This window comes from Sebastes umbrosus, chromosome 1, assembly GCF_015220745.1.
Source record: "Sebastes umbrosus isolate fSebUmb1 chromosome 1, fSebUmb1.pri, whole genome shotgun sequence".
NCBI lineage: Eukaryota > Metazoa > Chordata > Actinopteri > Perciformes > Sebastidae > Sebastes > Sebastes umbrosus.
This window is the reverse complement of record NC_051269.1, coordinates 29,624,555-29,647,533: the sequence shown is the minus strand read 5'-3', so window position 1 is coordinate 29,647,533 and position 22,979 is coordinate 29,624,555. Positions and strand designations below refer to the sequence as shown.

The 22,979-nt window shown below is 37.5% G+C and overlaps 1 protein-coding gene across 3 annotated transcripts; it reads left to right on the top strand.

Moving 5' to 3' along the window:
• Window positions 1-950: 950 nt before the first annotated feature.
• LOC119494441 (natural resistance-associated macrophage protein 2-like) lies at window positions 951-22,925 on the top strand. Of its 3 annotated transcripts, none has more exons than XM_037780723.1 (17): window positions 951-1,142; window positions 6,435-6,519; window positions 8,236-8,372; window positions 8,592-8,711; window positions 9,335-9,454; window positions 9,716-9,822; window positions 9,938-10,008; window positions 10,096-10,163; window positions 10,305-10,460; window positions 10,947-11,105; window positions 11,254-11,340; window positions 11,818-11,937; window positions 12,026-12,175; window positions 12,304-12,377; window positions 12,878-13,031; window positions 14,253-14,306; window positions 19,772-22,925. In XM_037780723.1, exons 2-17 carry the CDS (start codon window positions 6,486-6,488, stop codon window positions 19,835-19,837), a joined length of 1,677 nt encoding a protein of 558 aa, XP_037636651.1. In that variant the 5' UTR covers window positions 951-1,142; window positions 6,435-6,485; the 3' UTR covers window positions 19,838-22,925. The 3 variants fall into 3 exon arrangements, with proteins under 3 accessions (XP_037636651.1, XP_037637359.1, XP_037638172.1); XM_037781431.1 differs by lacking the exon at window positions 951-1,142 and adding an exon at window positions 5,965-6,021; XM_037782244.1 differs by lacking the exons at window positions 951-1,142; window positions 6,435-6,519 and adding an exon at window positions 6,994-7,121.
• The last annotated feature ends 54 nt before the right edge of the window (window positions 22,926-22,979 follow it).

The window sequence follows — 22,979 nt, the reverse complement described above, 5'->3', positions numbered from 1 at the left end:
ACTTAGTAAAGTGAAATCTTATTCTTACAGTTAAATTTATGGGGTTTTTTTTTCCAATAGACATTATTTTAATTTTGTGAACAATACAAAGATCAATTAAACTGATACATAGGTAAACAATACATATAAAGGAAATGAAGAGATGAATAAAAACAAACAAACATAAAATGAAATTAAAAAAGTAACATAAAACACAAAATATGCCAGGGGTTAATAAAAGCAAATAAATATAAATAATATGAGTTAAATATAAACATTAAAATGGAAGAACATTGTCTTAATATATAGTTCCATTTCTTTCTTGAAAACATTAAAGGTCCCATATTCTAAAACGTTTTGAAAGAGATTTTCATGTATTTTATATTATAAAGCAGGTTTAAGTTCTTTATAAATACTGTTAAACTATCAAAACGCTCAATATACGGAGAAACACACACATCCGAAATTCAGAAATTATGCGTTTGAAACAAGCCGTCAAGATTTCTGTCCATTTGTGATGTCACAAATATACAATATTTAGAGCATTTCACGGTTTTAAACGTACACATTCTAAATGTGTCCCAGTTTATTTCCTGTTGCAGTGTATGTAAATAACATCAACTGACAGGAAGTAAACATAGACCCAAACTGTTGCCTAGCAACACAATTCCGTTGCAATTCCGTTGAAATGCGCTAAAACGGAGCGTTTCAGACAGAGGGTAAATACAGGCATATTCAGGTTGACAGTATGAGGAAAATATATATTTTTTTAACATTACAGCATGTAAACATGTTCTAGTAGAAACCCAAAATACAAGTAGGAACCTGAAAATGAGCATAATATGGGACCTTTAATAGTTTTTGCTGTCAGCACCGCCTGACAGGCTAAACCCAGGGCGACGCCTGACAGGCTAAACCCAGGGCGAATGACAAAAAGAAACAGCTCACCCGCATTGACCAATCAGAACAGTCGTATTAGTGCGCATGCGCAGTGAGTCTTGAACTTACAGTTGACATGGAAAGACACGACTTCTCCTGAATTTAGCTTGATAACGTTTCTACTTAGCTGACTTCAACACTTACACTCATGGTGTCCGTTTAACAGCTGCTTTAATCGTCAAAACACAGCCTTGTTATTTAACCCTCCCATAAAGAATACCCAGGTAAGGACGTCTTCATACTTTGATAAGAGGTAACATTAGCAGAGATCCAGACAGACAGCTAGCTCACATCTCATGGAAACTTGTTAGCTCGATCACACTGTTACTGTTAGTAGGTAGACATGGTTGGTGTTGGTGTTGGTGTTGGTGTTGGTGTTGGTGTTGGCGCACCAGGGTTTACATTATCACCAGGGTTTGTTGGAAGGGTTTGAATGTGATGAAGGCTGATCCGGTGGTTCATGTATCTACAAGGTTATTCAGCGGGTAGCCTTGGGTTTATTTATAGCTAGTTGGTTCAGCTGTAGCCACATCACCATGAAGCTGAGTTATCAGGACGAGAGGTCAAACATTAAAAAGGTCTGGTTAGCTCCTTACTGCTACTACTACTACTACTGCTTCTGCTACTACTAATGCTACTGCTACTGCTACTACTACTACTGCTTCTGCTACTGCTACTACTAATACTACTGCTACTGCTGCTGCTACTGCTACTACTACTACTTCTACTACTACTACTGCTACTGCTACTGCCACTACCACTACCACTACTACCAGTACTACCACTACCACTACTACTTCCACTACCACCACTACTACCACTACCACCACTACTACTACAACTATCACTACCACTACCACTACTACCACTACCACCACCACTACCACTACCACCACTACCACTACTACCACCACCACCACTACCACTACCACTACCACTACCACCACTAACACTACTACTACCACTACCACCACCACCACCACTACCACCACCACCACCACCACCACCACCACCACTACCACTACTACCACCACCACCACTACCACTACTACCACCACCACCACTACCACTACCACCACTAACACTACTACTACCACTACCACTACTACAACTATCACTACCACTACCACCACTACCACTACCACTACAACCACTACTACTACTTCTTCCTACTTACTCTGTGAGTTTGTAAAATTAATTGACACTGTTTCAGCATTACAAGAGTGACTTGTACTAAGGTTTAATTGCTGTCAAACTGCATTCTGACAATACACCGGTGTGTTGCACAATCAGGTGTTTCAAAATCCATAATTGTGAGCAGTAAAATCAACGTTTTGATTCACGTGTCTAAGCTGGAAATCAGAGCAACTTCCTGAATTGATGAAGTCATCAGGTGACACTTTGACCCATTAACAATGACATCATCGTCATTACAGTTGTTCAGATTCACCATATACAACTGAGCTGTACAATATCACAGAAATTACACATTTATTCAATCAGAGTAAGATTTTCTTTACAGTAATTTACTAGACCTTGAGAAATAATGCTGGCTTACTTATCACCGTTGTAATGGTCTTCCATGGTGAATATACCTCAGAGAAATCAATAAGAACCTACTTGCAAAGTGCCTGGAAAATGAAAAGCATCCTAAAGGGTCAAAACTCCAGCAATGCTCCAAACAACTACTTGTTCTTGTATTATAATTATGACAACTTGCTGTTCTTAATACTGCAAGTGTTGCTGGAGTTTTTACCCATTAAGATTGTTTTCCTTACTTCATTGTATTGTGCTGGGAAACCTCCAACTCTTCTAAAGTAGGATATTTGACAGCCATAGACTAATCCAATCATCAGTGAAGTTTAAGGTGTTAGTTGCTGAAATTTGTCCACCACCTTTGGGAAATAATGAATGCAGTAGATGTGATGCACGGGAAAACAAATACCAGTTTTTACAGCAACGTTTGAACAAAATGTAGCGCAACTTATTTTCATTCAAGGTAGAATTTCATGTCATTCTCTCCTTATACAATACTCAGTATACAGGAGAACAAAACTGAGTTTATTGAGTGCTACAGGGTTTACAGGCATAATTGTGTATTAAACAATTATTTGCGACCACCTCTCACATACCTTGAATCTGCCTATAAAGGTTAACTATCTAATGGCTATCTCTAGTCACAGCTCTTACTATGAAGTCAGTTGTAAACAAAATAGCTGCCATGATAAATATGCCACTTGTCACTTGCATGAAGAAAGGAAAGTTGGTGTTCCATAAAACGTGATTGATGCATCCTGAAATAAATATTGGATTTACTATTATGACAGCTCATATTATTTGTGTTTGGATCTTTGAAACCAGTCACTTTAAGTCAAGCTGGGCACCACAGCAAGCTGGCATACATGGCTGTATGTGTACTATGTTTGAGGTGTGTGCATGTTCTTGACAGACCAGTTTTTGCAAGAGTCAAATGTTTTTAATATCTGATTTCCTGTTTAGACAGAGCCAGAGATGACTCTTCTTTTAACCTTCATAGCAGCTGAATGTTTATTGTATTGGCGTTGGACGTGGAGGGACTTATATTTTTGTGGAGTCCTCATTTGAAAATTATAAAGATGTTTGTTCTGAGTTGCCGCAGGCAATAACATTATTAGCTAATTCTTCAGTATTAATTCAGGAAGATATTATAGTTTGTCATATAGGATTCTTGCTTAACATTTAGAATCAGTTTTCTTTGATATTTATTTTGTTGAGATTTTTTTGGTTCTAAAAGCCTGCAATGCCCATAATTCGAGGGGTGTAACATTAGAGATCAGTTGCCAGTTTGGGAGTTGTCATAGATGTAGTGATTGTAAAAGCTGTTCTGTGCAGATTAGGCCTCTACGGTGTTCGTTGAGGCCAAGGCTTTTTGGGGAAGTCGGATGAATGGAGGGGTTTCTTACCACATTACAACCTTGGCCAATCCAACCTTACAACATTTTGTAAAGTTAAAATGAATCATGTAGTTGATGACGTATACGTTTTAATAGCTGAACTTCATACTGGTGCTGTCACTGAATAATGTTTAGGATATTATATGGATTCAGTTTTACCAACTTCTTAGCTGCTGGGAAACTTTGTCAGAGTCTAAATCTCTTTTATCACCACATACCCGTGGTTGCCCGTGGAGCATGGAAAAGATTAGTGCTGACACATGAAAAGGCAGTTACACAATCCAGGACCGGAGTCCAGGTCACGCTAGAACCAGTACAAAACCGATATGTCCTAAGTAGCGCAGATAAATATGATAGTAGACTAAAGAAAGAATTATTCGTCTGTAGTTACATTTGTATTGGTGTGAGGTAGATAGTGAATGTGTTGAGGTGTAGTATTTTAATGTCACACTTGAAGCACAGTGTGCATAAAGAGCCTGATTATGTCTCGAGACACTAGTAGTTCAAAACAAAGTGACATGGGTCTGTAATAAGATTATCGACATAGAAAATAAAGCTCCTGTAGGTTGATCAAAAGCAAAACCGGACCAACTTGACAGATTCTTCAACCAGGTGCTAGGACAAAGGCAGTCAACTGAAAAGCAGAGTAAATACCTATACACTGGAATCTCCTTTGTAGTCTTAATTAACAGCACTGTTTTGGTTGGAATACAGATCCTCATCAGGCAAACATACTGTGAGACATGTGGGAGGCATAACAAGTTATGATCAACAATATCAAAGTGAGATCACAAAAGATGTTATTTTTTTTTTTTTTTCATGCCTGGATAGTGAGATTAAACTAGGGGGAAGTAAACCTGCGATCAGGTAAAGATGAAATACTTGTTTATGTTGAGCCCTGCAACAAGGTGACAAGGCTGACTGAATAAAGTGTTATTAGAAGGTCGTGTTTAACAGGGATGAGACAGTCATTTAGTTACGGGTTTCAACATACAGAAGTATTTCATCTTTCCCCGTGAGGCCAGTGAATCACAGGTATACCTCCCCTTAGTATAATCTCACTAAGAAGGCATGAATGAATAATAATAATTACGTTCTTTCGGTGTGTGAGACACATGGTCATTTGGAGATTTAGGAGAGTTGTCAGGACTTGATTGAGTTTGTGGGAAATGATTGGAGCAACCTGATGCACCCGAATCTTCCGTCATCATGTGTGCCTGCAACAATGCCGATGGTATTAAACAGTAGGATAATGTGTCCTAGTTTAGGATCATAGCTGGTTTGTTTTTGATCGTGTCTTTATGAGCTACAATGAGTGTACACAATAATAGAATATTTTGAAATTTCCAGTGTGTTCATTAACCAACTGTGACTGCTGACTGCTGCCACATGAGGACGCATGACAAATAAGCCAGTGTCTTAAGAGATGCAGGAAACTGAAGTGTCCTGCGGCATAGTAATATATAACAGCTAAGCCAGTGGCCAGATCCGGCATCCAAGACAGTTTCATAAGGTCCCCAACATGCTTGAAATTTACTGTTAAATCTGGTTCATAAATTATTTTTAAAAAAGATTTCCCATCGTGATTTGAGAAAAAGTGTCAAGTGTGTAGAGATTTACTCATATTCAGCAAGCTGCGTGTAACTGCACAGCTTGTCAACATAAGCGTTTTAGAAAAAGAAAGAGCACAGACAGTTTCAAAAGATATGGACTATTGATATTTTGTGGGTGGAGTAGAGTCATATAGTAAGTAAATGTATTGTTGGAAAAAACACTTTTTTTTTTTGTAGAAAAGTCCAGTCATTTTCCAAATCAGTAAAACTTTATACCTTGTGGTAAAAAGAGCAAGTTGATTAATTTTTACATGATTCTTTTTGGGGTATTTGTGGTTGTGGTAACTAATAATATTAGTCAAATGCTAATCTTGTTAAATCATTTGTTGCTACTGAGCAATGTACCAAGGACCTTATCACTTTGATAATGCCAATTACTCAGAGCACCACACCATAAGATGGAAACTGTGACTGTTGGGAACGCTGCTGTGTCTGCTGCCTCATATGATCCTGTAGTCATGTGCTTTCAAGGGGGAAGGGGCTACACTCTCTGTCTCACACAACGTGGTGTTATAAAATCCTATTGTCTCGCTGGACTGTATTTCATCTCTTGGGTGGTAAGTTAAGAAGTAGCGATGTTTCTGTGAAGCTGAGTGTGAGAGGAAGGAGACATGTGGTGGAAGTGAAACTCCAGTGCCAGTCAAGGTTTCCTGTTTGTGTTCTTGTTAATGAAGAAACCTTTCACATGCTGTAAATGTTGCTGAGTCATTTTTGTGACTCGTGAATTTTAATCTTGTTTTTGGGGAAAAGAACACTAAAATGTTGCACAGTCATGTCTCGTGTTCAAGGTGCTTATTGTGAAAACGCCTGAAGTTGTTTTTTTTGGCAATCCAACAGAGGAACACAAAACCTTTTTATCTCAATACTTGTTTGTTTTAGAGAGCAAAGCGTCACTTAACATGATAATTACTGTTTTACCCTCAACAGTCATGCTCCTTCAGATTATATAACTGTTGTTGTCTTATTCCAGGGAGGCTGATATTCATCCCTCTAGTTCCCAGGGATCCCTCAGCCTGCCCTGATGAAGGCCGAGCAAGACGGAGACCTCCTGGAAGGTAACTGCTTAAAGATAACAGAAACATGACCATCACATTACAGACACACCTGCCATGTTCTCCAGCGTTAAACACTCTTACAGCAATACACATTCTGTGCCAGAGTGCATGCCGACACTGACAGAGCAGCTTAAAACATTATTTTACTTAAGTACATTTTGTCTTGGATGCATGTAACCCATAGAAGATGTAACGTCAGTGCCATGGTTTAACTTTTGAAAACTCATACTCTGACAAGATTTATTGTCTTTATTCCTTAGAATTATTTAAGAATCCGAATGCTGTTAATTCTCATGCTTCTTTTGTGAACTTTATTACTGCTTGTATGACTCGTTAAAAGGGAAGTGGGTCACTCTGAGTATTATTTGTGCTTGGGGTTGTGTTTTATTGACAGCTCCCACGCGCAAGTTTGGCAAGTGTGTGCGTTCTTTACTTCTCTCTGTTCGATGGTCATTTTTAGAAAAGTGATGTCAGAATGTCGTGACATCTAATGACAAAAAAAAATTGATGATTAAGGCTGGGTCATATAAAGCAGAGTCACTGTTAGAGAACAGTGGACTTTGGGATCAGCAGTGAGTTGGAAATGGAAAAGTCTAAACTCAGTGAGTACTAAACATTATTTACTGGTATAATTTGTCAGAAATGGTAAATAACAAAGTCTTGGAACAGTTTTTGTGTGTGATCTTAGTTTAGTTAATATTGACTGAGTACATAATTGTCTTAAACTGAATCAGTCTATCATGTAGAGGTTTTGAGGTTGAGGGAATCGAGGTTGAATTGTTTTTATCTTATCAGCAGTGACATGTTCCCAATGGTTGCTTCTGGTCATTAAACTGGTACATATGGCTTAATCTTTAAGTGTATGCATTAAAGCTGCTGTACAGACAAGTCTTAGAGACTCTGGTTTAAACATTTTCCAGAGTAAAGAGTTAATAAAGCTGTGTTTAATGCCTTGTAAAAAGTTATTACTAAAGCTTGAAATGCCGGGTTGGTTTATTTTTTAATGGCTGTTGATGTTCCTTAAGTATCTCCTGCATCTCTGCTCAAACATAAAACCTTACAGGTCTCTCTTTAGCAGGTAAAAGAACATCAGTTTAGTCAGATCCCACTTTGTTTTTAAGCAAATATTACCGTTGCAGTAAAATTTGAGAATCAAAGAGAGAAGAAAAGTTTACGAGTGTTTGGAGAGTTCGGTTACCTGTGGCACAAAGCTGTTGCAAAAGTATTAATCTCGTAGCACAGCAGATCTATAGAAATGATTCTTTCTTCACATGAGACCAAAAGGTTTTATGGGGCAAAGATGCTTTTTTTTTTTTTGCATCCAGCTACTTTAGGTTTTCCCACCAAGCTGTCAATACATTGCAGGTGCCATAATATATAATAACATTACTCGAATCATGTTGCATGGCCAACTGCAAATTGTTGTAGTGATTGTGCTACGTCCCCAAATCTCAGCAATTGAACGGGTCAGTGAAAGATTATCATAACAATCAGAATGACGTTCAGAAGTACAGAAATGAGCTCCAGGTAAAACAAATAATAATAATTAATTCTGTAATAGCACCTGAGTTCCTGAGATACTGTATCTGTGGTTGGCAACTGATGGAAAGACGTACAGTATAAGTGTTCCAGCAATACATAACTTCTTCTTTGTCTATGTAAGTCTTACTCTCTCTCATCACTAAATTTGTTTTTTCTTCTGTGTGGTTTTGTTAGAGGACTCCCCCCAGGAGAATGGAGTCCAGACAAACCAGTACAGCACCATCTCTCCTCCTGCCTCACCAGTGGCCCAGGACGAACCCTTCTCCACATACTTTGAAGAGAAGGTGCCCATTCCCGACAATGTCAACCAGGTACTGACTCACTGCCACCGTTTCATGAATAATAAGCAGCAAAACTGATTGAGATGTTGGTTCACATGTAGTTATGTGCATGTAGCTGTGATTATCAATTTGAAAGATCAAGTATAATGCTTTACCCTTGTTTATTAGAATTTGTTAGCTTAGGAACAATTTATTAATCAAATTACAATATGAGTAATAATGATAAAATTCTGCTGTCTCTCTATTCAGGTGTTCAGTTTCCGTAAACTCTGGGCCTTCACTGGACCCGGGTTTTTGATGAGTATTGCGTACTTGGATCCAGGGAACATCGAGTCTGACCTGCAGTCTGGAGCTAAAGCTGGCTTTAAGGTGATTTATATAAAAACATGTTAATCTAGACATCCAAACAAAACATGGCTGTTCTGCCAGTTACTTTGCTGTATAAAGGATTTGGATTTAGGACAAACCATGAACCATTATACAGTATCATTTTGATTGGTATCTATATTTTCACTCCATATTTGAGGAAGTGATTCCGCAGGTTTTTGCTGTTTGCCTCACACATATACTGTAGATATATCTTCAGTTTTTCCTAAAAGTGTAATTATTTTATTTTGTAGTTAAAATGGCTTTTGGTCATACAGTATACAGTATTGTCTCTTGCTAGTGAAGTAGCCATTAATTTATATTTTATTTTTTATTTTATTTATTTATTTATTTTTTTGGGGGGGGTGTATTTATTATTATTATTATTATTATTTTCGATTCATATTTTGTATTGAACTATGTATTTTTTGTTGTTATTGATAATAATTTCCAATGCATATCTTAAAAACAATCAAATGTGATCACAAAAAAAAAAAGAAATGCCAGTTTTGAATGTCAGCTTTAGAGCATAACGGATACCAAAATGTATGCAGGCAGCTATTATTTAAATTTTGTCTTTCGAAGTAAAACTCCCATATAGGAATGATTTTGTCTTTCTGTCTCAGCTCCTGTGGATTCTCCTTGGTGCCACCATCATCGGGCTGCTGTTGCAGAGGTTAGCTGCTCGCCTCGGTGTCGTAACTGGGATGCACCTGGCTGAAGTCTGCAACCGCCAATATCCCACAGTGAGCATCCCCCACTCCCATTACCCATCTTAACTTCCCTTTTCTTGTTGTACATTAACTTTTTTTAATGCGTGGGACTGTATTTGTAAAATAAGAGTGTCAATAAGACATTTAAGACCATTTTTGATTTCGTATTCTTAAATATTGTTGAATGATGAGAAGCCAACATGATATATGAGTTTCTAAAGAGATGATTAAACTTTTCTCACTGATATAATCTGCTACTCTCTGGTTGTATTTTAAATGTATTTTCTTTCTCAGGTTCCTCGGGTCATCCTCTGGCTGATGGTGGAGCTCGCAATCATTGGCTCAGACATGCAGGAGGTCATTGGCTGTGCCATAGCACTCAACCTTCTCTCTGTGGGCAGGTACCGTCTTCACCTCTTGTCCATAAAAAGTGCCTGCAAACATTTTTTGAGATTTACAAAGAGTACATGTCTGTAATGGTGAAGAGTTACTGTAGTTCTTCTCTTTCTCCTCCAGGATTCCACTGTGGGCAGGAGTCCTCATCACCATCACAGACACATTTGTGTTCCTATTTCTAGATAAATACGGTATGGATACACCATCACTTAATTATCTAATCAATGTCTAAAAAAGCTGTGCATCCCAGTGTTGATACAGTTTGTATCTCCTTGTAGGCCTGAGGAAACTTGAAGCTTTCTTTGGCTTTCTCATCACCGTAATGGCTGTGAGCTTTGGTTATGAGGTAAAGTCCCGTACCAATTTCCAATATAATTTGTATAGTAATAATAGTAGTTAATAATAGTTTGTTGACAGCTGATAGAATTTTTGTCAAGACATTCATGGCACCATGTGACTTGTTTGACTCTGTTTTGCCTGTCTGCAGTACGTGCTGGTAAAACCAGATCAAGGGGAGCTGCTGAAGGGAATGTTCATACCTTACTGTGCCGACTGCGGGCCGGTGCAGCTGGAGCAGGCGGTTGGAATCGTAGGCGCCGTCATTATGCCCCACAACATCTACCTGCACTCAGCGCTGGTCAAGGTTAGAAGCATATTTGTTTTATATTAGAGAAACAGGAATCTGTCTTGTTAAAAGTAATTTGACAGCTTGAATCATAGCAATCAGTGAAGAGTTTTTTTATGAACAACGTGGAACATAATTGTTACGACATATTAAGAACTTGTCACTGACTTTAGAAGAACCCAAAGAATTTATCGGGTTTTTTTCCCAGAGGAATTTCTTGACAATCACAGAAACCGGTTATTCGATTATTAGATTAGAAGTTTAGATTGGCCTGCAGGTAAATTTTTAAATAAATGTTTCTGTCAACTTGACTTTTATCTATAAGAGTTTCATCCATATTTCTTATACGATTTAGAAAAGTTACAGCCTAATTATCAGTGTTTGACACACAGTATATATTATACCATAAACTCAGGAGTATGAATGCCATTTTTAAAACATTCTTAAAGCAGACCTTGGGTGTTTGATTAAAGTTGTTATTCTGTTTATTTCCTCATGTACCAGTCTCGGGAAATTGATCGCAAAAATAAGAAGGAAGTAAAGGAAGCCAACAAGTACTTCTTCATCGAGTCAACTATCGCTCTCTTCATCTCCTTCCTCATCAACGTCTTCGTCGTAGCGATCTTTGCTCAGGCTTTCTACAATAGAACGAATATTGAAATGGTGGGTATACTGTATGAAGAATCAATTCCTCTTTACTGCTGAAGCTAAAACACAGCATAATAATTGTTTCTAAATAGTACTGTTGACACACTTCACTGTCCAGAGACTCAAGTTGCAGTTTATCGTGTGTTTGTGTCCCTGATTGCAGAATGCAAAGTGCAATGCAACCGGCAGCCCTCACACAGATCTCTTCCCTCTCAACAACGACACACTGGAGGTGGACATCTACAAAGGGGTATGTTTGATCATCAGCACAACAACAATGAATCCCAGTTGTATTGATGTGTGAGGAAATATTACATCACTTCCTGTTAGTAGAAAACAGCATATTTATTTTGGTACAATTCTATACTATTCATACAGTTAATTATGTGATATTGAATAGGGACACAGCACATTTACCTGTAGACCTTTTCATTGCAGACATTTAAGCTGTGTCCCAATTCCATAGTACATAGTAATTGTTATTATAGTATACATTATGTTCTATACTAATCTGTATAGTGCTGTTTTTTTTTGCAGTTAGTAATATTAACAATAAATTCTACCACTATGTGCTTCAGTTACACATAATGTTTACTATGTATATATCCTTTGAATTTTGGACTCAGCACATGTTACTAGAGACTTTAGAGAATTTAAACTTAAAATCCCCATCTCTCTGTCTCTTAGATATATGTCTGATAGATCATTTATTTCTCTGTCTGCTCAGGGAGTGGTCCTGGGCTGTTTCTTTGGCCCTGCAGCCCTCTACATCTGGGCGATCGGCATCCTGGCTGCTGGACAGAGTTCCACCATGACAGGCACTTACTCTGGCCAGTTTGTTATGGAGGTAAGAAGGCCTACTGGTTATGTACCTGATGATGGGTAAAAAAAAAGAGAAGTGTCTATGCTCATGTTTTTATTTTTTGTTTGCGAAGGGTTTCCTGAACCTGCGGTGGTCCCGTTTTGCGCGGGTGCTGCTGACCCGCTCCATCGCCATCACGCCTACACTGCTGGTAGCCATTTTTCAGGATGTTGAACATCTGACAGGGATGAACGACTTCCTCAACGTGCTTCAAAGCATGCAGGTAAGGATGAATTATTTAAGAAAGCCCTCACAAAAAAAACAGTCTTTAACATTAACCTACTCTTTCTCTGTCCTATAGTACATAATACTGTTCAACTATTCACTATGACTTCTCTTTCTGTTCCACAGCTTCCATTTGCTTTGATCCCAATTCTGACCTTCACCAGTCTGACGTCCATAATGAACGACTTTGCAAACGGAATGTGAGTGATATTTGTAAAACATTTTATCATTAATTCCTGATTCTGTATTTTGAGGATGTTTTTTAGCATCAATGTCGATTCAACTTGAAACTGAGGAAGTGAAAAGTGTGATCTCTTTCGTGTTGACAGCCAGTTGGTGAATTTTTTGTGGTGGAGGTTTGTGTTGGTTATTCATTGCCAAATCAAATGCAACTTGTTTGCTCATGGTCATGCGAGTGACTCTGTTCCAGACAACTTTATTTTTAACTGCAATGTTTACCAACCGTTCCTCCACCAACCGTTCCTCCCTTTTCCGTCATTTACTGTAGGCCGATTATTTAGTTTGGTGTTGTTTATGGAAAAAAAATCCAATGTTTTTTAGTCAGGCCAAGATTGAGTTACACAAACTAGGAATTTACTCAGTAGTGTTACTGTTAGAAGGAAATATTTCCAGCAGAATGTTAATTTGAGAAAAGAAATATTATTTCTCAATGGTCTAAATAAACTGCCTGTTTCTTTAGGGTTTGGAAGATTTCCGGAGGCATCGTCATCCTGGTGGTTTGTGCAATCAACATGTACTTCGTGGTGGTTTACGTAACGGCGCTGAACAGCGTGTTGCTCTACGTCTTCGCTGCGCTGCTCTCCGTAGCCTATCTGTGCTTTGTAGGCTACCTGGTGAGTCAAATTACTGCAACATTACATTGATTTCTCAGACACCTTTTGGCTTTAGTAGACATTTTGTAACATTTGTTAATGCAGATAATGATTCTGTGACAAAGTACAGTAGTATAAACTTGTTACTAAGTTTAAATTAGTCTTATTTAACTTCAGTCTGTTGCTCTTTAATATCTTGCGACACAAGAGTACAGTACCTATGGAAGTGCTGTCTACCTAGTTAGCTTTTTACCTGATTTACCAATAACCACAATGCACCAAAATGAATAAATAACTTGTAGGAAACAAACTTTTTTTTTTTTTTTTTAAATACCCAAGTTTTCAAACTAACTTGTAGGAGTGTTTTTCAATAAATACATTCGTACATCATACTTGAATTTCTAATTATGAGAACACACACACAGTACGGTGCAGACAAGTGTGAGCACAAACAAAAACAATTCAAGTAAATCAAATCACTGATAAACGTAACTTCACACTTAACTAGAAGTGCATTCGCCAAGGCAGATTTTATGTATGTCGCTGCCCCCCTGTGGTGGCCTGTGGTGTTAATGCACAGGCTGAGCGGAGTTATTAAAAAACCTCCTCTCTCCAACTCTCACTCACGTTTCCACTGTTGTCTTCTGGCGACAAGTCACATGACACAATAACAAAGCGAAAAGCAAGAAAAATGTTTAATTTCTCTGTAGGGTCCTTTCCATAATGTTGTCAGGCACTTATGATAACAATCTGAGCCTGTCATTGTCAAAAACAAGCACCTTTAGTGTATGTACATTGACGGGGAGGAATTGCCCGATATGATTGTATTGCAGCCTATTTAGCGGCTGCCAGTTACAGCGTTATCCCTCAATACTGGACCAATTTAAACATTTGTTGTCCCAATTAGTCACTTCGACACAAAAACATGGGAAATAGGGTGCAGGTTAAAAAATACCAAAGTTACCCTTTAGCATGACCAGTATAGTTGATAAAATTCAATTAAAAGAAGATACAGATATTAGAAAAAATATTGGTCATTTTTCTGTATCAAATACAATAAATATTATTTGTTTGTAAGATTTTCAATGTTGGAGTAATCTTTGGTTTCATTTTGAAATGAACTGCTCCGTGTATTTAAACTGTCTGTCTCAGCATTGTTTTAGTGAAAAAACATATTTCATGCATAAGTGTGCACAAACCCGGTTGTGTCTTGACTCCTCTCTCCTGTGTTGTTGTCTGCAGGCATGGCACCTTTTGGTTGCTTTGGGGGTTTCCTGCCTGGACTTTGGCAGCAGGGTAAGCAATCGACCTGCTGTGTTGATAGAGGAGCAGTCTGAGTACGACTCCTAGAGCCGAACAGGACAATAACCACCAGCATTCCTCTTTCCTCTTGGAGACACTGAGCCCTGTACTCAACCAAGACTTTTCTAGATCATGTAGGGTCTTGAAAGCACTTTTTCTGCTAATGACACATGTTTATTTTGTGCAGGGCTGGGTATCAGGATTTGGTGCCATTTAGGTACCCAATGAACCAAAATGATAGTACACAGCACAGAAAGGCCAGTGTTGGCTGCTTGAGAAGACTTATGAGGAAATATATATACATCATTTGGCAAATCAATAATTGTTACAATCCTCAAAGGCAACACTTGTGCATCACCTGTGCTTGTAAAGCAACATACTGTGACATGAGTGGTTTATACGACATGTAACTCTAATGATTATTAACCCACTACATGTACATCTTTAGACAAGATTTTCCTAATGTTTTATATAATGTTATAGCATCTCAGCTTATATTTTCACCCCATCTTTGTGAAGACATTCTGTGTTTTCACGTACTTTGGTCATCATGAGGAGGATTACGGAGGATATCAGTTAAAGGTTTTACACAGACGTTCTAAAAATCATAATTCATCTAACAAGACCACAAGTTGGTTTACGTAAACTTTTTCTTTTTTTGGGGGGGGCATTTTTCACCTTTATTTGACAGCGGTCAGTGTAGAAATGGAGGAGCGAGAGAGAGGGTTATGATCACTTGCAACAAAGGTCCCAAGGCTGGAATCAAACTCATTGTCATGGAACCCTGTTGTGGTTGTATGGCATGCTCTGCAACCACTCAGCTACGTTTTCCTGCCTGTAGGCGAAGCAGAGCAGCACAGAGGAAACATGTAATACAGCCTCAACAAAATCCAGCGCCCAATGTGCTGTTGATCTTCACAAAAAACAAACCAATGTCAGCATGGCTGTTGAAGCTGTTTCTTTATTATTTTTGCCATTGTTTCCATTACGTAAGAACTAAACTATCTACCTAAAGTAGTAGTCTTTTACATCTTTTTTTCTAATTCTTTCTGGTATTCCCTGAGACATTTACAGTATTAATGCTAGCTGCATCATGCACTCCCTCTTACCTTGATGACCTCCCAGTGTCCTGGTGGAAGGAGGTGATGCTCATTCTGTTAGGATTTCCACTCAGTCTACCTCAACACCTTGTCTTATCTCATTTTAGTGTACCGTCTCTGTAGCAGTTTGATTCACTGGATTTTTGCATCTAATAATTCATATTTTTAAAGAAGCCCGTTCTCATTCCCAGGGCGTCAAATACCGGCGCTTTGTCACGGTCGTCGGCATTCGATACTGCCACACAAGGCACCCTTTAGAGTCGGTATGAGACGCTTCGGGCTTTCCATTAACTACAATGTAAGCCCATCCGCGGCAACAGTAAACGCACAGAGAGAGTGTTGTGGTGACGTAGATTAAAGAGCGAAAGAGACACAGGCTGAGCGGGAGGGGACGTGGATGGGTCCAACAACACAAGGCTTTCATCCAAGAGGCCGCTGTTAGAGAGTTACGTAACTTGCGTTTTAATTTCACTTTATAATCAGCCGTCAGCTGTCCCGTGTTCACAGCGTCACATTTTCCCTGCACTAACGCAGCAGTTTTAAGCCCAACCATGTTGTTTTTTTCTAAACCTAAGCAAGTGTTTACTGCAGGGGAAAAGTGACGCCAAGGGGTCTGACAAAGCGTCAGTATGTGCTAAGCTGGGATGAGAATGTGTTGAATTGCCACATAATTCACAAGAAAGTTATGTTAAACCTACTATCTGTACCAGCAATCACCAAATGATATCCAGCCCTATAATTGTGTGGAAAAAACAACCTTTGTGACATTGTGAGCTGATTCCTGTTTAACATGTCAGTGAAGCTAAAGTGACTCCTTTTGATGTCCAGAGTGGACATCTGGTCAACACAACCAAGTCTGTGAATGACGGCTTTTTAAAATACATATATATAAATACAAGCCTTGGATCGTAAGATCAAATTTGACTGACACTAGCTTGAATGGAGGACCATTATTGTCTGACAAAGTCTGCTCGAGAGTTCACCTGGTAATTTACATAATGGTGCAGCCTGATGAAAACTATCGTGTTCATGTGATCAAGACCCAACTGGTTCATGAAATTAATTCCAGCACTTTGTCCTTTGAAATATTAGTTGACTCTAGTTAGCAGACAAACAAGTAAAGCTTTATATGATTGCAGCCTCGTCCTCTTTTAGTGCCTAAATAATCAGGACGCCAGTGACTCAGCTTAATCAACATACTAAAGTGATCTTATCAGTGAGTAAGAAGGACGATACGTTTGTAGCGCTGTGCAGGAGTTGTTTCATCTCTTCTTAACTGTGAGAGTTTAGGTGTTGGTTTAGGTGTTTTTTGTTTTTCTTTAGTGAAACCATGATAAGCCTCTACTCCACATTTTTATTCAGTATTGTTTGCCTGTGGGTAAAAGCCTCATAGAAATGTATTGTAATATAAATATGTCATATTGCAATGCACCTGGTCTGGTTATAATTTCTGAAAGAAAACTTTTGTGACTGTTTTACACTGCAATGCAGAGAAGGAAAGGTACTTCTCATGTGGTAGCTTAAACATAATGTAGTCATAATTGTTGTTTTTGTCATGACAAAGCTGTGTTTAAAGGAAGACTGGAAACAAAAGGGAAAAAAAAGATTACTGAAATAGCCCAAAATCACAAGTTAGTCTCAGAGGGTTTTACAGTCCAATCTATCTTTAGACCCTCGAAAGCAGTCATTTTGTGAATTATACTCCTAAAGTGCCACAGCTCAGAATAAAATCTAGTCCAGTCAGATTCATTCAAATGTAGAAAATGTTTATACTAATTCTGGTGCATCTATTAATGAAGCCACCGTGTGTCCAGCGCTCTGCACCGATTCATTTAAGACTTCCTGATGGGAAGGAAAAAGTTTTGTTATATTTGACTTCAGAAATGTTTATTTGTTCTCCCTTCTCAACATTGTTAGTTTAATTTTAAATGTATGTCTGTTATTTTCTACTTAGAATAAAACTAAGATTTTTAACACAAGTCCAGTAAATAATGGAGTCAATAGCCTGTTTTCCTAAAACAATAGATATACTTAATAAACCACTGCAAAGAGAATTAAAACTTGTTTAGGAAAAATTAATTACTAATATTTTAACGTAAGACAAGTGCCATCATTTCCGCTCTCAGACTCCGTAGATTACAGCTGAGACTAAAGTCAACACCCAGTCTGCCTTCACACAGCTTTGTTATCAGTCTGTATAACATGGCTAAACACAAGAGAAGTTGAGCAGCAGCAGTTTGATGTGGATATTAAAGGAATACTTCACCCACAAAATGACTTTGAATTTGTATATCAATTACTCACCTCGTGTTGACTTGAATTATTGCAGAAAACCTTGTTTTTCTCGCATGCCTCCACGGTGAACTAAGAATCCGAAAACAGAGTAAATTCTTGATGAATTTAAGTAAATGAGATTCAGGTTTAACAACAGCAAAACATCTGTTTACAAACTCTAACACAATTTGCGCAGTATAATCCAAGTCTCGTTTATCCAGTTGTATGCTCACTACTTCCCAAACACACGCAGGTTTGCTAAAACCTCACTATTTAAAACACTTTTGTATAAACTGTCTCACGCTTGCGCAGGCGCGCCACTCGTCCATCTAAGTCTGGACTGGTTTTGTGTTTTAAATAGTAAGGTTTTAGCGAAGATGCGTGTGTTTGGGAAGTATAGTGAGCATATGGCCGGATAAACCAGACTTGGATTATAGTGCACGAGTTGTGTTAGAGTTTATAAATGTATGTTTTGATATAGTTTTGCCATTAACTTCAATTCATCAAGACTTTTATCTGTTTTTTTGATTCTCTGTGGAGGTATGCGAGAAAAAACAATTTTCCTTCAAGAATTCAGGGTAACACGGGGTGAGTAATTGGTATAAAAATGGTCATTTTGTGGATGAAGTTTTCCTTTAATATGTGGACAACAACAACAACCAAGATGTACGTCTTGACAGATACGTTGGAAATGAACTGCGAAGCATACAGTTCATGCAGTAACGATCTCAGGTTATCGTATTAAATGTTCACCTTCTGTGTGGTGGATCAGATTCAGCTGCAGCTCTCTGGTTCAGAGTTCTCAAACTATTACTACTGTTACTCCATACAGTGTCATATGAATACCTCACTTGGCAGAAAACAAGCATGGCAAAGCACATTTTAACTGTTACAGAGAAAACTTCAGTCACTCATTTCTGCTCTTTGGAATTGAATGAATACGTGTCTGTCCTTGCTACTGGATAAAGCACCCCATGTGTTCAAAATAAATGGGAAATAATGGATATATGGACATTTGTTGGCGTCTTCTGTCTGAATATATAAATAAGGATTCATTCATGAATTATATGTTTTTAAATAAGTCAACAATCTGAATATTAGGAGGTAATCAACCCCATATTTGGAAAATGGACAGAACAGGATGATGATATGTTAAAATACAGTAATTATTCCTGTTTTGTGGTAGTTTTGTTAAAGATGTTAGTGCAGTAAATAAAGTATTAACTTGATAACTTACATCATGCTCAGTACGTGGAGTTTTTTCCACTTACGATGTAGCATCATCAGAGTAAACTGTTAACTTGACCTGTGAGAATATTGTCAAATATACAAGATGTGTTGAACTTTAATGGGTTTTCTACACATTTTTAAAATATTAAATTCTATACATTCCTCTCAGATTAAAGGGTCAAAGGGCCAAATTAATTTTTGTTTTTGTTTTTGACTTTAGGTTGATAGAACATATGGTAGGCAATAGAAATGCTTTTTTGCAGGATTTTCCAGGATTAAATGAGGAAAGTAGAGTTTGGAAAGTATCACTTTGACCCAAGGTGAGCACCCTTAACTAACTTGTAATTATAAAACAATCAAATTCAAATTGTGAACTGATTGCCAATTCACCACGATCAAAACACAGCATTGATTGTGATGTTATTCTCCTAATATTAAAAATTACATATTTCATTTTGCATATACGGTTAAACACATTTGTCATTCTGTGTATCTGCAGTCTCTAGGTTAATATTCCCTTAAAAAAAAAAATATGAAGAGTAATATAAAATGAGCTGCACTAACACAGATTCTTTCACAGGTCATAACAAATACAATGTGTAGCTAGCAAGTAATCTTTACTTTTGTGGGGTCCGAGTATTTTCTTAATTGTATAACTGATGCATTTTCTATGACAAGTTAAGAATCAGTTGTGAACAATACAAATTGTGGCAAATTCATATGGAAAATGTTTTTGTTTTAAAATTCTGGTTGTCCTCATGAATGATAATGCTGAGGTGATTTATGGGATGGATTAACCATCTGTATGCCACTCTCTCCTCACTGATAGAACCATCTCTTCTCTCTCTCTTTCAGATGTCTCGGCACACAGACATATACTTACTGACTGACATGGACACTGATAATCTGGTTGAGAGATGACGAGGACGACACATTGTGAGCGGATGTTGAAGAGTGGGACCACTGAAGCTCGGCCAGTACGTGTTCGTCTTCACCTCTATGTGCCTAACATGTTTTTAAAGTGTCCTTACAGCACACAGTGTGGTTCACCCACTGATGTCTTATCCAATGATGGATGTTCTCCATCGCGAATGTCTAAATAATGTTTATGCAAAGAATGGTTAATTATGTCTGAAAGATTTGGGTTCTTGTGACTGTGACACAGTAAACTACATCAAGTTTTTTTGATAAAAACAATCACACCGCAAAGTTCAATATATCATGTTTTGCCAACTAGACACTGCAGTCATGAAATGATCGCTTTCCATTCAGAAATCTTGTGATTAACTCACTATTCCACATTGTTGAGATGCCAAAGTCTGGAGTTCAGAGACACAGTTGGCCTCCAATATGGCCGCTAGGCTGCAAATTTCATTTATTATTTTTATATTTTCAACTTCTTTTTGGTTTAGCTGACATGAATATAAAAAAAAAACATCCAATGAATGCTGTATGATTTCTTCATAAAAAGGAAAAGTCAAACACCAAAGCTGCGGCATGATGTTAATATTTTATTAAATACAGCTGCCCTTTATTCTATTTAACATTCAGATAAAATCATGAAGTGATTTAAAACATTCATCTGGATGTTAATATTAGACTAATAAATTGTTATAATTTAATATATTTAATCTAAATATAACACTTGAGAAATATATAAGGTATTTATGTGTGATTAGTCACACTTGTTCCTGTGTTTTATATTATATCAAAGAAAATGACAGTTTTATGTCATGTTATGCATCTATTTTAGATGCTGGGAATTTCCATTCTTGGAGATGAGGTCTGTACTTCCTTTGTATTTCCAAGTCATAAAAAGAATCTGATAATTGTAAATTATTAAATCTAAGCCACCATGAAGGATTTGATTTCCTTATTTCAGTGGTCCTTGGTGGTAGTATCTAAAACTTTCAGCTAAATGATAATACATGTGTTCAACACATGTATACATTCCCATTTAACTAATTTATTAATTTTAGGTCATACATTTTATAGTAGAAGTTTAATATGAGTGATCAGTGCTGAATGCAGTACTTGGAGTCGGATCCACTCGGTGGTTCTCAGCCTGTCACACAGGCTCTTATTTATCGCTTCTCTCACATTAGAATATAATAATTTTCTATTATTCTATTTGATTTTTCTCTCCTGCATTTCCTTCTTAGTTAAGCTTTGGCCAGTTTCTTTTAAATGTGTTTATTTATGTGTAGTTTATATTTTTTTATAAATGCTACTTTAGCCTGTATGAAGTTTTAGTGTATTTTTAGTTTGGTTTAAAATGTTAAGCTTCAGCTTTTTTGGGGGGAGTTGTATCAGCCTTTTTTTTATTAAGCCAAATTTGTGCAGATGTGGGATGTGTGCGAACGTGCATTATGTTACAGAAAAATCTGGTATTTAATTTCTGAAATTAATATAAAAGAAAAAAAAGTCATAAATTGGCACTGTGGTGCACAGTACAGTAAATATGAGAAGTGATGTGTTGTATCGTGAGTAGCAGCACATGTTCATTGTATCTCAGGGCTCTTCTATCTTAGTGCTTTTCTAGTCTGCTGACCACTCAAAGCGCTTTACATTCATCCATTCACACACATTCATACACTGATGGCAAAGGGCTGCCATGCAAGGTGCCAATCTGCCCATCAGGCTCTAATCTAAATGCTCATTCACACACCGATGGCACAGCCTTCAGGAGCAATTTAGGGTTTAGTATCTTGCTCAATGACACTTCGACATGTGGACTGGAGGAGCCGGGGATCAAACGGATCTCCTGATTGGTGGACGACCCGCTCTACCTCTGAGCCACAGCCACCCCGAAATAATGCCTAACAACAATAGAATCTATCATGAACAACTTTAGAGGTCTGACTGTTCACTGCTGGTTTGGGCTGATAAATAAACCAAACATTTCCGTTGACCAAATACTGAACTGAACTTGTATGTTATAGTTACTGTGCAGATGACCACAGTGCCTCCTGTATTCACCACTGTGCCTCATTTTGTTGGATTTCTAGCACACCGTCCAGTCAAAAAAACGATTACAAAGCGATACAAGAATCTCACATTGTTGTAGAAACAACAATAGAACAACACAACTACATTGGGTAAAACAATTAGCATTATTGTGAGAATATGTGTTGTAGGGTTGAGGTATAGAGAGGCTGACAGTAGTGTAATATATTATCTAATTTGTTTTCTTTTAGCCATTGTGTTCTGCATGTGCCATCATACTTTCTGAAAGACTCATATTTTTCTTAGGAAATGTATATTTTTTCCACTGCAAGATGCATAAAATGATTAATTTTTTATATGACTAGTTCGAAGTGTGAAATGACTCGTCATGCTAAATTACAACCAAATATTTGTGCAAAAAAACATATAGTAATTTTACTACAACAACCTTTTTTAAATAAACGAGCCAGCACTTAATTACAAAATAAATGGGCCAAGGTGTAATTGAAAGCGTAAAAGTTGACAGTGAAAGCTGTATAATAAAATATTTTTACATTTTGGAGGACCATTGATGGGTTCACAGCAGAAAGTTAATGCTTAGCAGTTAACAAATGATGGTGGGAGGACTCAACATTCACTGATCATATCTCAATGCAGGAATGCAGCCGTACTTCTCCATATGACCTTCTGGCTGTGTTATAAACTAGCTTCTGGTGAAATGTTTTAAAAACATGGTAATGTCCTGCATCATTTGTTGCATCGTAAAGTATTGTAAAGTGTCTGAATATGGGAACACCTGTTGGGATTGAGACAATTTTCTGGTTCCATTGCCAGACAGGAAATTGGTACTGTACTGTATTGTAAATTATTAATAAATATGTCATTTCTGATTTGATTCAATCGTACACTCTGATACAGTATTGAGACCCTACTAAAAGGGTGGTTTTCTGATTTTCTTTTGTCACCAGATCTGTTGTTTTAAATGAATTGCCATCTCTGTTATATGTTTGAATATTGTTTTTTTTTTCTTGTTGAATAAAAAAAGTACAAATACCTTATAAATCTTTTTGTTTCCAAATCTTTATTATTTCTTCTTTTAGTGAAAAAGATAAGACAG